We start from the raw sequence: 12,500 nt of genomic DNA, 5'->3' as shown, positions 1-12,500 counted from the left end.
CTACATCTTGGATGCCCTGGAGGTAAGCAGATAAACATAAAGTTTGTATTTTGGGGTGAACTATCGCTTTAATAAGGAACCTTAATGTCTAGAAACTAATTTCTAGTCTCTAACCTTGTCTCCTTTTGGACCTGAATGTCCAGAATTCCCCCGTGCTCCCTGAAACCATAACAATATGTACAGAGAGTTATTTAATATAAAGTTCAGTCCCATAGCTTTACAAAGGGAAATAAACGTTTAGGATAATTTTAACAAACATACAGTACCTTCTCACCCTTATGGCCTGGCAAGCCCTAATTGGACAGAGAAGGCAAGTATTATTTACCTTTTCTCATTAAGAAAATACATAAAATGTTATATAAGAAATAAAAATCAAGGCACAAGATTACTTTGACTCCAGTTACACCTGGAGAATGTGACTCACTTTAGGTCCATGTGATCCCCTCATTCCTGGCATTCCCATCAGCCCTGGGTCTCCTTTCTCTCCCTGCCAATGAAGTCACATATAAAAAGTCAAATATACTCCAATGAGCTATTTTTAGATCCATTTCTCTTGTTGGAAGAGGCATCAGTCAAGGTGGACACTTGATCTTAGACTTGGTGTTCACTTTGACATAGTAACTAACAATAATGGTGAAGACCAGACACTTCATACACTGTTAACAGATGTCTTGTCAGCTTAAAGGGATAGTTCACCCAAAAATTAAAATTCTGTCATCAATTAAGTAAAATCAATTTTATCAATGTCCTTACTACTTTTCTGAGCCTTGAATGTGGTAATGACATTGCTGTCTATGTATAGGGACAGAAAGCTCTCAAATTTCATCCAGCTATTTTCATTTGTGCTCTGAAGATGAACGACACGAGGGTGCATAATTATGAGAGAAATTTGCATTTATGGGTGAACTATACCTTTAATTATGACGTATGTGGCGAGACTACATGGGTCAGATGTTGTGCGGAGGCAAGACTCACCCACCTTAGGTCCCTCTGGGCCGGGCAGCCCTGAAGAACCTGGTTTCCCAGGCAGACCCAGACTCCCAGTATGACCCTACAAAAACAAAGAGCAGAAATATTTGTGAGCTATTTTGCTTTCATACACCCACCTCAAACACAACCCAGCAAGATCTGGCAGTGTAGCTGAAGTGCTGAGTGTACAGAGCAGCTTTAATCAAAGACAAAGCACCAACTCAGCATCCCTGCCTCTCAGCAGTCCTCTTCATTCCTTTAATACATCAGCCTATCTAATCCTTCTGCTTCTTTTTGAGTGTGTTCCAGGTTATTTGCTCAAACACTCCTTCTTTTGCTTTTAACACTAGAATCTATTTATATATATAGATATATATATATAAATATCAAATTTAAAAAATAAGTAAAATTGTATAAGATAATAAAGTAAAAAGCTAAGAGAGTTTGTGCATTTTATTTAGCGTTTTACCCAAGGTAAAATCATGATAAAATCAGTAACAGATACAATTAAAATAACAATTCATTAATAATAAAATATACCAATGTTTACTGAGGAACTACATTTATTGCAAGATAATATTAGCTATTAATATTATAATACTAGTGAGCATAAAAAACTGACTTACTGAACCCATCTTGAATTAATAAACATTTATTTACATATTTCCTTAACAAAAAATGCCAACAATAAACAAAAATAAAATGAAAAATAATTTATTCCAAAAAGACTATTGATAATAAGTGTTTAATTTTATGCAGTTGTAGTTTTTTGTTTGTTTTGTTTTTTAATGGAAATCAGAACAAAAAATCTGATTTAGAAAATTATTTTAGCAGTCTCCCATAAAACATCCTGTACCTCAATCTCCTTCCCTCTTTTTGCTTGAGGTGCTTAAGAGTTTAGTGCAATTAAATAGCTGTGTGTGTGTTTTGACTGAGAGCAGCAGTGCAGGACTGAGATTAATGTCTGAGTTCAACACTAAGTAATATTACAGGGCAGAACTGCAGTGCACCGCAGCCAATGAAACAGCACATGGCCTGACACCCTATAACACTATTACATGCACCAAGAGAGCATGTCATAAACAGCATACTGGTCTGCAAAATGCAACCTGCCTCATCAAACACAGAGATATTTTATATGACAGAAAAGATTTCTGCTCCAATGCTCTATGAAGTCTGGAAACCATCCCTCACTTTCCATCATTAACGTTATGCATGCATTTGGTGCACAATAATGAATAATTAATTTAGAAGATCAAAGATGAGAACCTGACCTTTGACCCTGGTCTTCCGATGTCACCCTAAAGTGAAAAGAAGAATAGTTCAGTTTTATAAAAGACCTCAAAATGAACAGACCCATTAGCAACTGATTCCTCGTAACCAGATGTTAAACCATCTCACCTTATCTCCTTTGGGTCCCTCCCTTCCTGGGATGCCACTGTGACCCTAAAACAAAGTAAAACCTATGAATTCATATATTTTGTTCTCCATCTCACTAAGTTGTCTGGGTAGGGACTTTGTTAACTCTTTGTGTATCTTACCTTTGGCCCGATAGGTCCAGGAGGTCCTGGTGGTCCTGCCACACAGAGTTCCTTCACCTGCTCCCCATCCTCCTCTCTTTCTCTCGTCTCCTCCACACGACTAGGCAAAGTCTTGAAAAACAGTTAAATGGTGGATTAACAGACATGCTGTCGTTCCCTGCTGTTATAATTATGTACACTAATGTTATGTCACTCACAGGCTCTCTTTTCAAGACACCAGGAGGGGGCGGGAACAAAGGAGGGGGAGGCGGGGCCAGCAGACAACAAGGGTCAAATCTTTTCAAGACATCATATAGATCCCGCTCTAAAGAATAAACCAGATGAAACGGAGAGAAATATATGATGAAAATATAAAGATAAAAAAGAGAGTGAGAGATATAAATATAAGATGAAATAGAACTGAATCAATCACAAGCTGATGTATAAATTACCAAGCATATTTTATAAATGTCACGACAGCACAGACAATGTAAATATAGGAATAACAAGCGTTCAATATGTTATATTTTTAATAAGGTAATTTTATTCTCAATGTGCAACCAAATCCACACCTGCATATTAAAGATACATGCATACATGAAATATAAAAGAAACATGCACACAATATGCATGTAAAATATGTAAAAATATCTCAAATAAACAGTGAGGTAAGAAACATTTTGACGTTTAATGAATAAAGATCATTATTATTTAATTACACAGTTTTTAGGTCACTTATCAACAAGTTAATTTACATTTACAAGCTTTTGTTCAAATTGTTATGCTGATAATTAATTAATTGATTAAAAAATAATAATTAAAAACCGAGAAAAGATTGTAAACCGTTTGGGCACTATATCCTGCATGTAAAATATAACGTAATAAGTGACATGTTTTTTATATATATATATGCAATACATTGACCTGTCTATTCATCTGTCTGTCTTGGTATATTTATATGAAACGCTGCATGCGTACGCAAAAAGCCACACGCTCTTATTACACCAAATTGATAATCGCTCACGCGCTCGCGCTCTCATACCTGTAGGAATCGGCAGGATATTTTCCAGATTGTACGGTGAAAGGTAGGCTGACACCGAGTACAGCAGGAACGGCAACTGTATCGCAATCCTGCTCATGGCCATGTTCCTATATGAGTGTGTCAAAAATACACAGATCCGAGTCGGTGCCCGCCCTCCTGTGCTCGAGCCCTCTCCCATCCAGTTTGAAATGCCAGCAGCTCTCTCTCTCTTTCTCTCACACACACACACACACACCCTATTTTCTGCTGTCTGTCTGTCAGTGTGGCTGTGTTATTAAGTCGTAAGAATGCTTCCCACGCAGTCTGCGGGAATCTCCAGACGCGACTGCTATTACAGTCAGGGATCTGCCATCTGATCCGCCCTCTCCAGCCCCTCATGCCAAGATTAGACCCCCGTTTATACCACTATACCCTTAATACCACACGCCAACAAACTGACAGATTTAATTCAGTACAAGAACGACTGTTAAAAATGATGCACCTGTCAATCATAAGACCATCACATCCTAAAAGTTCGTTGTGAAAACATTTCCAAAATGTATTGGTTATTAGTTAGCAGGTCACTTGATTTGTAAATTGTGTCTAGAAAAATAAGTAAACTCATTAGCACAATGTTTTGTCTATGTCCACTACAGTCCAAAAGTATTTATTTATTTTTGTCCTTTGCTCACCAAGGCTGCATTTATTTGTTCATAAATACTGGAAAATCAGGAATTTTGCAAAATATTATAAAATGTATATTTTAAAATGCAATTTATTCTTGTAAAGTTTACTTTTTTCAACATCAAATTCCATTTCTCCAGTCTGCAGTGTCACATGATCCTTGAAATCATTCCGCTGATTTGCTGCTCAAGAAGCATTACTTCTTATTATCACTGTTGAAACCTTATAGTTACTGTGATATATTAAATATGCAACACAACTAAAAATTTTTATACAAAATGTTACTGAATATAGCTCAAATTTAATATTTTCAGATACATTTATTAAAATATTACAAACACATTTGACCATAATCTTTTATCTTCCTTGATTGACATCCACTAGAGCACAATAACACTTTCCAGTAAAACTGCACTTGATAATTTGCCACTTAATTTCAGTCTGCAGTTAACTCCAGAGAGCAACAGCGGGGAACCCAGATTATGTGCTGTTTTGAAACAGAATATCACTGTAGTTTTGTATTCAGTCACGACTACACCATATTGGATGTCGTCTCATTTGCACAATAATCAAGCTTTACCTAATTAGAAAGAGGAATCAGGTCCTATTAAAAACATGATATTAGCAAATTACACTATACACAATTAAATATTTTATAAAAAGGGAGTGGAGCAACAAAATATTGGTCCCAAGATATTATAAAGATTCTACATAATTTTTTCCATAAAAGTTCATTCAATTAAATAGTATAAAAGTACACATTTTCATGATGTAGCTGCAAAACAAATTCAGCGCATATTAACCTAGTGCATATATAACAGCTATCATAGTAAAACATTTTCATAGTAAACAAAACAATTTGTGTTTCCTGAAATGAAGTCGATAAAAGCTACTCTCAGAGAAGTGGCACATCCCCAGCCACATCATGCTTTTATAAAGTGAGAGGCCACATAAGAACATAGTTAAAAACATTCAATTCTTTACTCTCCCCTTCTGAACTAACCTTTCAATCTAATCGGTCATTTCCTGCTGCATTTCAAGGCCACCACTGTTGAGAGTCATCTGAGGTCAACAGTGCAAACCTGTTGACCACAGCACTGTCTGAATATGTCATTGCTCTGCTACTGTTGCCCCTCCTTCCTCCTCTATTGCCCCTCCCTGTCCCTTCACTGACCCTCCTCTCCCCCCGACCCTCCTTCTATGCTGAGGCCGTCTCTGCCCCTCCGCTCGACCCCCGGCTGCTGTTGCTGATTCTGCAGGAGCTGTCAATGCCTCTAGCAGGACGCAGTAGAGCTGCCAAGCAACAGCGTCCCCTGTAAGCAGAGCCTCACACTGGTGACCCACTCTTATTGCAGCCTCAAGACCATGCAGCAGAGTACCACTGAAAACCCTTTGAGAAACACAGAGAGCAATATAATATGATATAACAATTATACATAATATACTTAAAATACATATCAATTCTGTGCATTCCTAGTAAATCTGATAAACAAAGAAGGTGCTGATCAAGTTAAATCAGATTAAGCACATGCTCATATAATCAATATATATATATATATATATATATATATATGTGTGTGTATATGTATATATATATATGTATGTATATATATATATATATATATATATATATATATATATATATATATATATATATATATATATACACATTAGTGGTGGGCATAGATTAATTTTTTTAATCTAGATTAATCTCACTGTGATCTTGAAATTAATTGGAATTAACACTGGAAGGCAGAGGTGAGGGAATAATGGCTGTAAAACGTGTTACATCACACCAAATGTTCCCAACAACACTTGCAGCCTCATTTGTGTAGGTGCCTTATAACAAGAGGTAATTGGAGGAATGTATATGCAGACAATATTTACATGCAGGAATTGTTTCTCACCTTGTCAGTTGCTGCGAGATCAAGCTGTGGCACACAGCTGGTTCGGTGTGCCTCCACTGTGTTTTTCTTGAGATTCAGTTCTTGTCTGTCATATTCATCAACACATGGGATGAGACACTGTTGTCCTCCTTAACCCTGAGATTTTCTTCCTCTTCCTCTCTGGTTGACTCCTTGTGTCGTCTGACTATCCTGTCTTGCATTTCCAAGCAGGAGGCTGTAGATAGTCTTCTCATTGAGGTTGTATGACTGCTAGGCAGGTTACTATTCTCAACCTGCACAACTAACAGAACCTTCTGGTGTACAAGCACCAAAACAAAGAACGACAGCTAACCTGATGCAACCCTCCTTAAAAGCCATTCGGGTTGAGAAACCAATGCTGCTGGGAGTCCCTGGACATCTGGAAGTGTTGGTTGGGGACTTGAGAAGTATTGAGCCAAACTGCTTCTCTGAGGAAGCTGGTAGTCCTCCATTCCTGCGGAGAGCTGTGTACGTAAGTTTCCTTTCCGTTGTTCACCCAAAATCTCCAGGACTTCCTCCAGAGCATCTACTGGGCTGGTAAACTGAGTCAGCCAGAACAAAAAGCCCTTGATTCGAGGACTGGAACTACATCCACACTTCCGACCGGAGGGTACTTACTCTTTATTTTAGCAGATTTGTAGTCGTTCCCGCTGACAACAGCAAATAGAGAGAGGAGCTGCTTATTTATGTGGTTGAAATGTGAGCAGAAGCAGTTCATGGTGAAATTGCGTGCTGGGATGTAGCGTTCCGTGGCCTTACCGCTGACGTTATTACATTGGAAGAATGAAAAAGGTAGGTAGCCACCTTTGAGATCGAAGATGTAGAAGTCACCGTCGTTAGTCAGAACTGCACATCCCCAATGTTTTGCAAGAGATGCTATTTCAGAATTAGCTCGGAAATGCATTGAACTAAAGGTACGCGAAGCTCTGAAAGAACCTGTATGAAGGCTTCACGTACAAGCAGAGGGAGAACAGAACCGTGGGATCCCCGGGAAAGAGCGTGAGCCTTTCGGATTTTGCTTTGGGCTCTTACCTGTAGTGTCTTGATTCTTGAACTTCCTTCATACTGAAGGATCTAAAGAAAAATTTTCCTGCTCTTTTAGTGTTTTTATTGTTAAGTCTGATGATTATGTGGTTTAGTGGGACATCAACAGTTAGAGATGAGAGAATGTTTCCATTTCAAGGTTTTAAATGCCACATGATAATGTTGTAAAGCAGTAATTTTCCAATTATTTTGTTCTGGTATGATAAAACTTTGTGTTGGTTACATGAAGTCCAGACAAAGTATGAGCGTTGAAACATATGCAACCAAGATTCAACAAACCCTGCTCAATTTTTAAAATCATTAATTAATTTTCTGCTTCCCTCTGTTACCTCTCATGCTGACAGAAGAGGTTTAGTTAGTAGCTACAGTTTTGTGTACCAGACATGATACATTTTTAGCAACTGGTTTTGGCTATCAATCAGATGAAACAAATACCTTCTGACAGGATCTGTTAGAGACTGGAATAAAGATTTCTGCGTATAGATTTAGTTATTTTGGCATAGTCTGGATGAATGGACATTACTATTTACTGGCTTGATTACATGTGACCTACTTCAGCTACTGTCTGGTAATTTGTCCTTTGGCCTACAATCCCTAATATTTAAAAATGTAGACATATTTACCTGATTCTGGTCTTTTATAAAACATATATACAGTCAAATGAAAAAAAAAGAACATCCTATTGAATTACGTGGTTTTCTGTGTCAGGACATAATAAAAATAATTTGGTCTTATAATTTGGAAAATAAAACCTCAGAATGGACAACAACACATGACATATCACACCGTTTCATTTATTTAACAAAAACTATTTTAAAAAAATACCTTTGATTAACTGATCATCAGCAAGTGTGAGCACCTCTATAAGAGTTTTGGCAGTTTGCTGGTCTTGCATCTGATCAAGACTTCTAGAACAGTGTCCTTCGAACAGACAAGACCAAACAGCAGATGTTTGGCCGTAGACCATGGCACCTGGTGAAAGCCAAAAGAGCATTTCAGCACAAACACCTCATACCAAAAGTCACACATGCTGGTGGAGTCAGTGATGATGATTTTGGGCTTGTATTATAGCCACAGGACCTGAGTACCTCACAGTCATTGGGTCGACTATCTCCTCTGTATATAAACCTATTGCCAAAATTAGGTCATGCAACAGGACAATGATCCCAAGCACACCAGCAAATCTACAACAAAACAGATGAAAAAGAAAAGAGTCAATGTGTTGCAATAGCCCAGTCAAAGTCCAGACCTCATCCAGACTGAAATGCTGTGGCAAGAGCTGTGTATAAAAAAATATCCACAAACCTCAATAAACTGGAGCAGTGTTGCAAAGATGTGAATGTGAATGTGAGAGACTGATAAAGTGACACATAAAACGAATATTTTATTTTTGTGAAATAAATAATGACACTGTGTGATATGCCATGTGTTGTTGTTCATCTGAGGTTTTATTTTCCAAATTTTAAGACCTGCCAAGAACCAGATTATTATTATTTTTTTTTTTTTATGTCCTGCTGATACAGAAAACCATGGAATTCAATGGAGTATCCTTTCTTTTTCAGGTGACTCTATAATGGAAAAAAGTCGTTTTAATAAATTAAGGACTGATAAATTATGGATTGATAAATTTAGCCCTAATTTCATAAAAATACCGTGTATACTAACGACCTTGATGTTAATAAATGTGCATTTACATTGTAAAAAAAATGTTGTGCTTATGTACAAAAAATATCAAGTAATTTAATGTCTCTAATTCACTGTAAGTGATTTTTTAAAAGTTAAAGGGTTAGTTCACCGAAAAATGAAAATTATGTCATTAATGAGTCACCCTCGTGTCCTTCCAAACCCGTGAGACCTCCGTTCATCTTCGGAAAACAGTTTAAGATATTTTAGATTTAGTCAGAGAGATTCTGTCCCTCCATTAAAACTGTGTGTACGGTATACTGTCCATGTCCAGAAAGGTAATAAAAACATCTTCGAAGTAGTCAATGTGACATCAGACGGTCAGTTAGAATTTTTTGAAGCATATACATTTCGAAAATACATTTTTGGTCCAAAAAAATTTCAAAAACTACGACTTTATCCAGCATTGTCTTCTCTTCCGTGTCTGTTGTGAGATTTCAAAACACTGCAGTTTAGTGATATCTGGTTCGCGAACGAATCTTCTTGAACCAGTTCACCAAATCGAACTGAATCGTTTGAAATGGTTCGCATCTCCATTATGCATTAATCCACAAATGACTTAAGCCGTTAACTTTTTAATCTGGCTGACAATCCCTCTGAGTTAAAACTAACCAATATCCCAGAGTAATTCATGTACTCAAACAATACACTGACTGAACTGCTGTGAAGAGAGAACTGAAGATGAACGCCGAGCCAGATTACGAACAAAAGATTGACTCATTCTCGAGTCAAGAACCGTTTCTGTCAGACGTCTGTCCGGTTCGAGAACCGAGGAGCTGATGATACTGCACATGTGTGATTCAGTGTGAAGCAGACCGACACACAGAGCGTTTGAACCGAACTGATTCTTTTGGTGATTGATTCTGAACTGATTCTGTGCTAACGTTATGGTAAACCGAAGGCTTCAATCTTTCATTCGTTATCTGGCTCGGTTCGCTGTTCATCTTCAGTTCTCTCTTCACAGCAGTTCACAACAGACACGGAAGAGAAGACAATGCTGGATAAAGTCGTAGTTTTCGCTATTTTTGAAAAGTCACATGGACTACTTTGATGATGTTTTTCTTACCTCTCTGGACATTAACAGTATACCGTACACACAGCTTCAATGGAGGGACTGAGAGCTCTCGGACTAAATCTAAAATATCTTAAACTGTGTTCCGAAGATGAACAGAGGTCTTACGGGTTTGGAACTACATGAGGGTGAGTTATTAATGACATAATTTTCATTTTTGGGTGAACTATCCCTTTAACGCTTTGCAACATCATATATTTTTGTAACATGCTTAAGCTCATCAAATAGTATGCTCTTAGTACGTTTGGAGAGGTTCACTGCAATATTGTATTTATTTTTAATGGATATTCTTTCACTTGATGTGTTCAGAGATATTCAAATATTTATATTATTTTGCCGAGTGGCTGCATATGTTATACATAAACCAGTAACAGTGCTATCTATTTTATAAAACCAGCATCAGTGTAAATAAAAAAAAGCATATGAGCTGTTGTTTTGGGTTTTTTTTCCAATAGTGAATTTTAAACAAACATATCTTTCTTGTTTTACTCACCAGTAATGTTGTCACATGTGATGTATTTACTTCCTCTATATCCACCTCGTGGTGCGTTATTTGGGCGTGACATGACTGTTTTAGCGCATTATAGCGCCACCTATTGAACTTGATATTCTCAATGACCGCCCGAAAGAGGGCGCTGTTGTCCCTCTGTGCAATGTCAACACTGACTTATTTTATATGATGAAATAATTATTATCCCTTTAGGAAAAATTAGGCAGTATTATGAAAGTCCATTTTAGACGAAAAATAAAAGAAGTCAAAGGATCATAAATATGCATAGGCTACTAAATCATAACTGAGAAAAATCTAAACTGACATAAAAAGTATTAGATATGACTAAATTGAAAGCATGAAAAACCTACATTTACTTTTGTCTCATAATTATGATTTACCAAAGCATGATTTTCATGTTATGTGGCTGAAATGTGCTTCCATATGGCAACATGAATAATAAATGAATAAAGTAAATAAGCATCAAGCACAAATAGTTCTCATTTATGTTTTTATTAATTTCTTTGCACTGAGAGCATCATGTGCGCTTCAAATAAAACTTCCATTTACTTCTATCTTCTCGTGTTTTGTTGTGTTCCTACAAAATGATGTTTTATTCACCAACGCTGCCCCCTAATGCAGCAGTACAGCAGACCTGTCTAAATCACACACACACACACACACACACATAAATACTCTCTGATCAACAAGAACTAACACTCTTCCTTTAACATAATATACACACACAGGCACACACATAGCATGTCGTATGGATATCAAAATATACTTGTGTTGAGCTCAAAAGGAAGGATGAAAGACACAGGCAGTATCCAGAGAGCATGTAACTGACTTTAAATGCTATGATTCTATGGCAGTACGCATACATCTCTAAGGAATACATACAACACAACACAACACATGAATAAGGTAACTAAATCACAGAAAATGAGGGTAATATGTAGTGCCTTTGTATGGAGATCAATAACCAAGAGCTTGCAATTTGGGCTCGCCCTTTTGTTTCTTGATCTGTGAAAACAGCATAAAGCTTTTAACATAATGATTTAACTAAAAAGTAAAATGACTGACTGACATAGCTGGGAAGAAGCTTTAGACAGGTCCAAAAAATGAATAAACAAAGGAAAAACAGACACCATCTGTTCATTACAGCAGCGTCAGATTGAACGGCAGCTGTATCGGGGGCAGGCTGGTGAAGAACAGTTGAAAGGATGTATAAGGAAGGACCAGAGACGCTCACTGGGGAAACTGGGCTGTTGGTGGAGATGCACTTGTTATTGGGTGAATGATTGAGGGTTTGAGGGAAGATTATAAATAATAGGCTGTGTGGTTTTTGTAAGGCTCCAGAGGGTTCAGGGAACGAGGACACAAAGTGCTTGTGGTTAGATAAATAGGTTGTCAGGGTCAATGGCATTGGGACATGTGGTTTTGTTTTCGTATTAGAGCAGAAAAACGGCTGGACAAATGATGCGCTATGATAACGGAGAGGACGAGTATAAGGAAAGAGGAAGTTTGGGAGAATCCTGAGCTGTAGAGACTGTCGTCGGGGTGGCTGGTGTGCAGGACAGTGTGTGAGGGGTGGCTTGCTCTGTGCCTGAGTGCTGCTGAGGGGGTTGAGGGGTCCTCGGGGAGAGCTCCAGGCTGCCCACAGAGATGCCCGAGTCCGTGCTTTGGCTGCGGCTGCTGGAGGTGCACGGGTCCTCGTCGGGCTCCGCCTCGTACTCCTCCTGCAGCCGCTGAAGTTCTGACTCCTGCAAGGGGAACGACCGGCGTTCCCATGGCAGCACAGCCTGCAAATGCAGAAGATGATGATTCACGGAGGTCATTAAACTCTAAAACACCAGGGTTTATTATACGAGTTTGTATCAATGTAAAGAACATTAAGCATATATATCATTCAGGATTCAAAACGAACCCCAAAAGAAGACTCAAGGATTTAATGGATCATGGAGAAAGAGAAAACTGCAGACTTTATTTTTTTAGAACTACAGGATGTTCTTTAATCTAAATAATTGCCATGGTTACAGCAATAATGAAGTTGAACAGAATGTTAAGTCCTCTTCCTCTCTCACACACA

At 37.9% G+C, this 12,500-nt stretch overlaps 3 protein-coding genes across 4 annotated transcripts in view; all 3 read right to left on the bottom strand.

The window, feature by feature from the left end:
- Nucleotides 1-4,419, bottom strand: part of wu:fc38h03 (acetylcholinesterase collagenic tail peptide) — an 8,937-nt gene extending 4,518 nt beyond the window's left edge. The window contains exons 1-9 of one of the 2 annotated variants that reach the window (XM_052585046.1): nt 3,532-4,419; nt 2,708-2,814; nt 2,511-2,621; nt 2,371-2,415; nt 2,244-2,270; nt 980-1,051; nt 425-487; nt 267-293; nt 115-159 (exon numbers count right to left, since the gene is read on the bottom strand). In XM_052585046.1, the coding sequence (XP_052441006.1) occupies nt 115-159; nt 267-293; nt 425-487; nt 980-1,051; nt 2,244-2,270; nt 2,371-2,415; nt 2,511-2,621; nt 2,708-2,814; nt 3,532-3,709 (675 nt within the window). In that variant the 5' untranslated portion in view covers nt 3,710-4,419. The remainder of the gene's footprint in view (nt 1-114; nt 160-266; nt 294-424; nt 488-979; nt 1,052-2,243; nt 2,271-2,370; nt 2,416-2,510; nt 2,622-2,707; nt 2,815-3,531) is intronic. The other variant, XM_052585045.1, reaches the window with a different exon arrangement.
- A 974-nt stretch (nt 4,420-5,393) lies between these two features.
- Nucleotides 5,394-8,262, bottom strand: aste1b (asteroid homolog 1b). Its single transcript, XM_052585202.1, is given in 6 exon segments — nt 5,394-5,584; nt 6,102-6,331; nt 6,334-6,741; nt 6,744-7,010; nt 7,013-7,193; nt 8,257-8,262. Coding segments are annotated over 6 exon segments (1,125 nt in total). The 3' UTR covers nt 5,394-5,551.
- Nucleotides 8,263-10,902: 2,640 nt separating this feature from the next.
- Nucleotides 10,903-12,500, bottom strand: part of LOC127978993 (KAT8 regulatory NSL complex subunit 1) — an 8,603-nt gene continuing 7,005 nt past the window's right edge. Inside the window, exon 12 of the mRNA XM_052584055.1 lies at nt 10,903-12,213. Coding sequence (XP_052440015.1) covers nt 11,896-12,213 — 318 coding nt within the window. The 3' untranslated portion in view covers nt 10,903-11,895. The remainder of the gene's footprint in view (nt 12,214-12,500) is intronic.

The sequence above is a fragment of the Carassius gibelio genome, chromosome B19 (genome assembly GCF_023724105.1).
Source record: "Carassius gibelio isolate Cgi1373 ecotype wild population from Czech Republic chromosome B19, carGib1.2-hapl.c, whole genome shotgun sequence".
In the NCBI taxonomy this organism is placed as follows: domain Eukaryota; kingdom Metazoa; phylum Chordata; class Actinopteri; order Cypriniformes; family Cyprinidae; genus Carassius; species Carassius gibelio.
The sequence above is the reverse complement of the archived record's forward strand: the minus strand, read 5'-3'. Positions and strand labels throughout refer to the sequence as shown.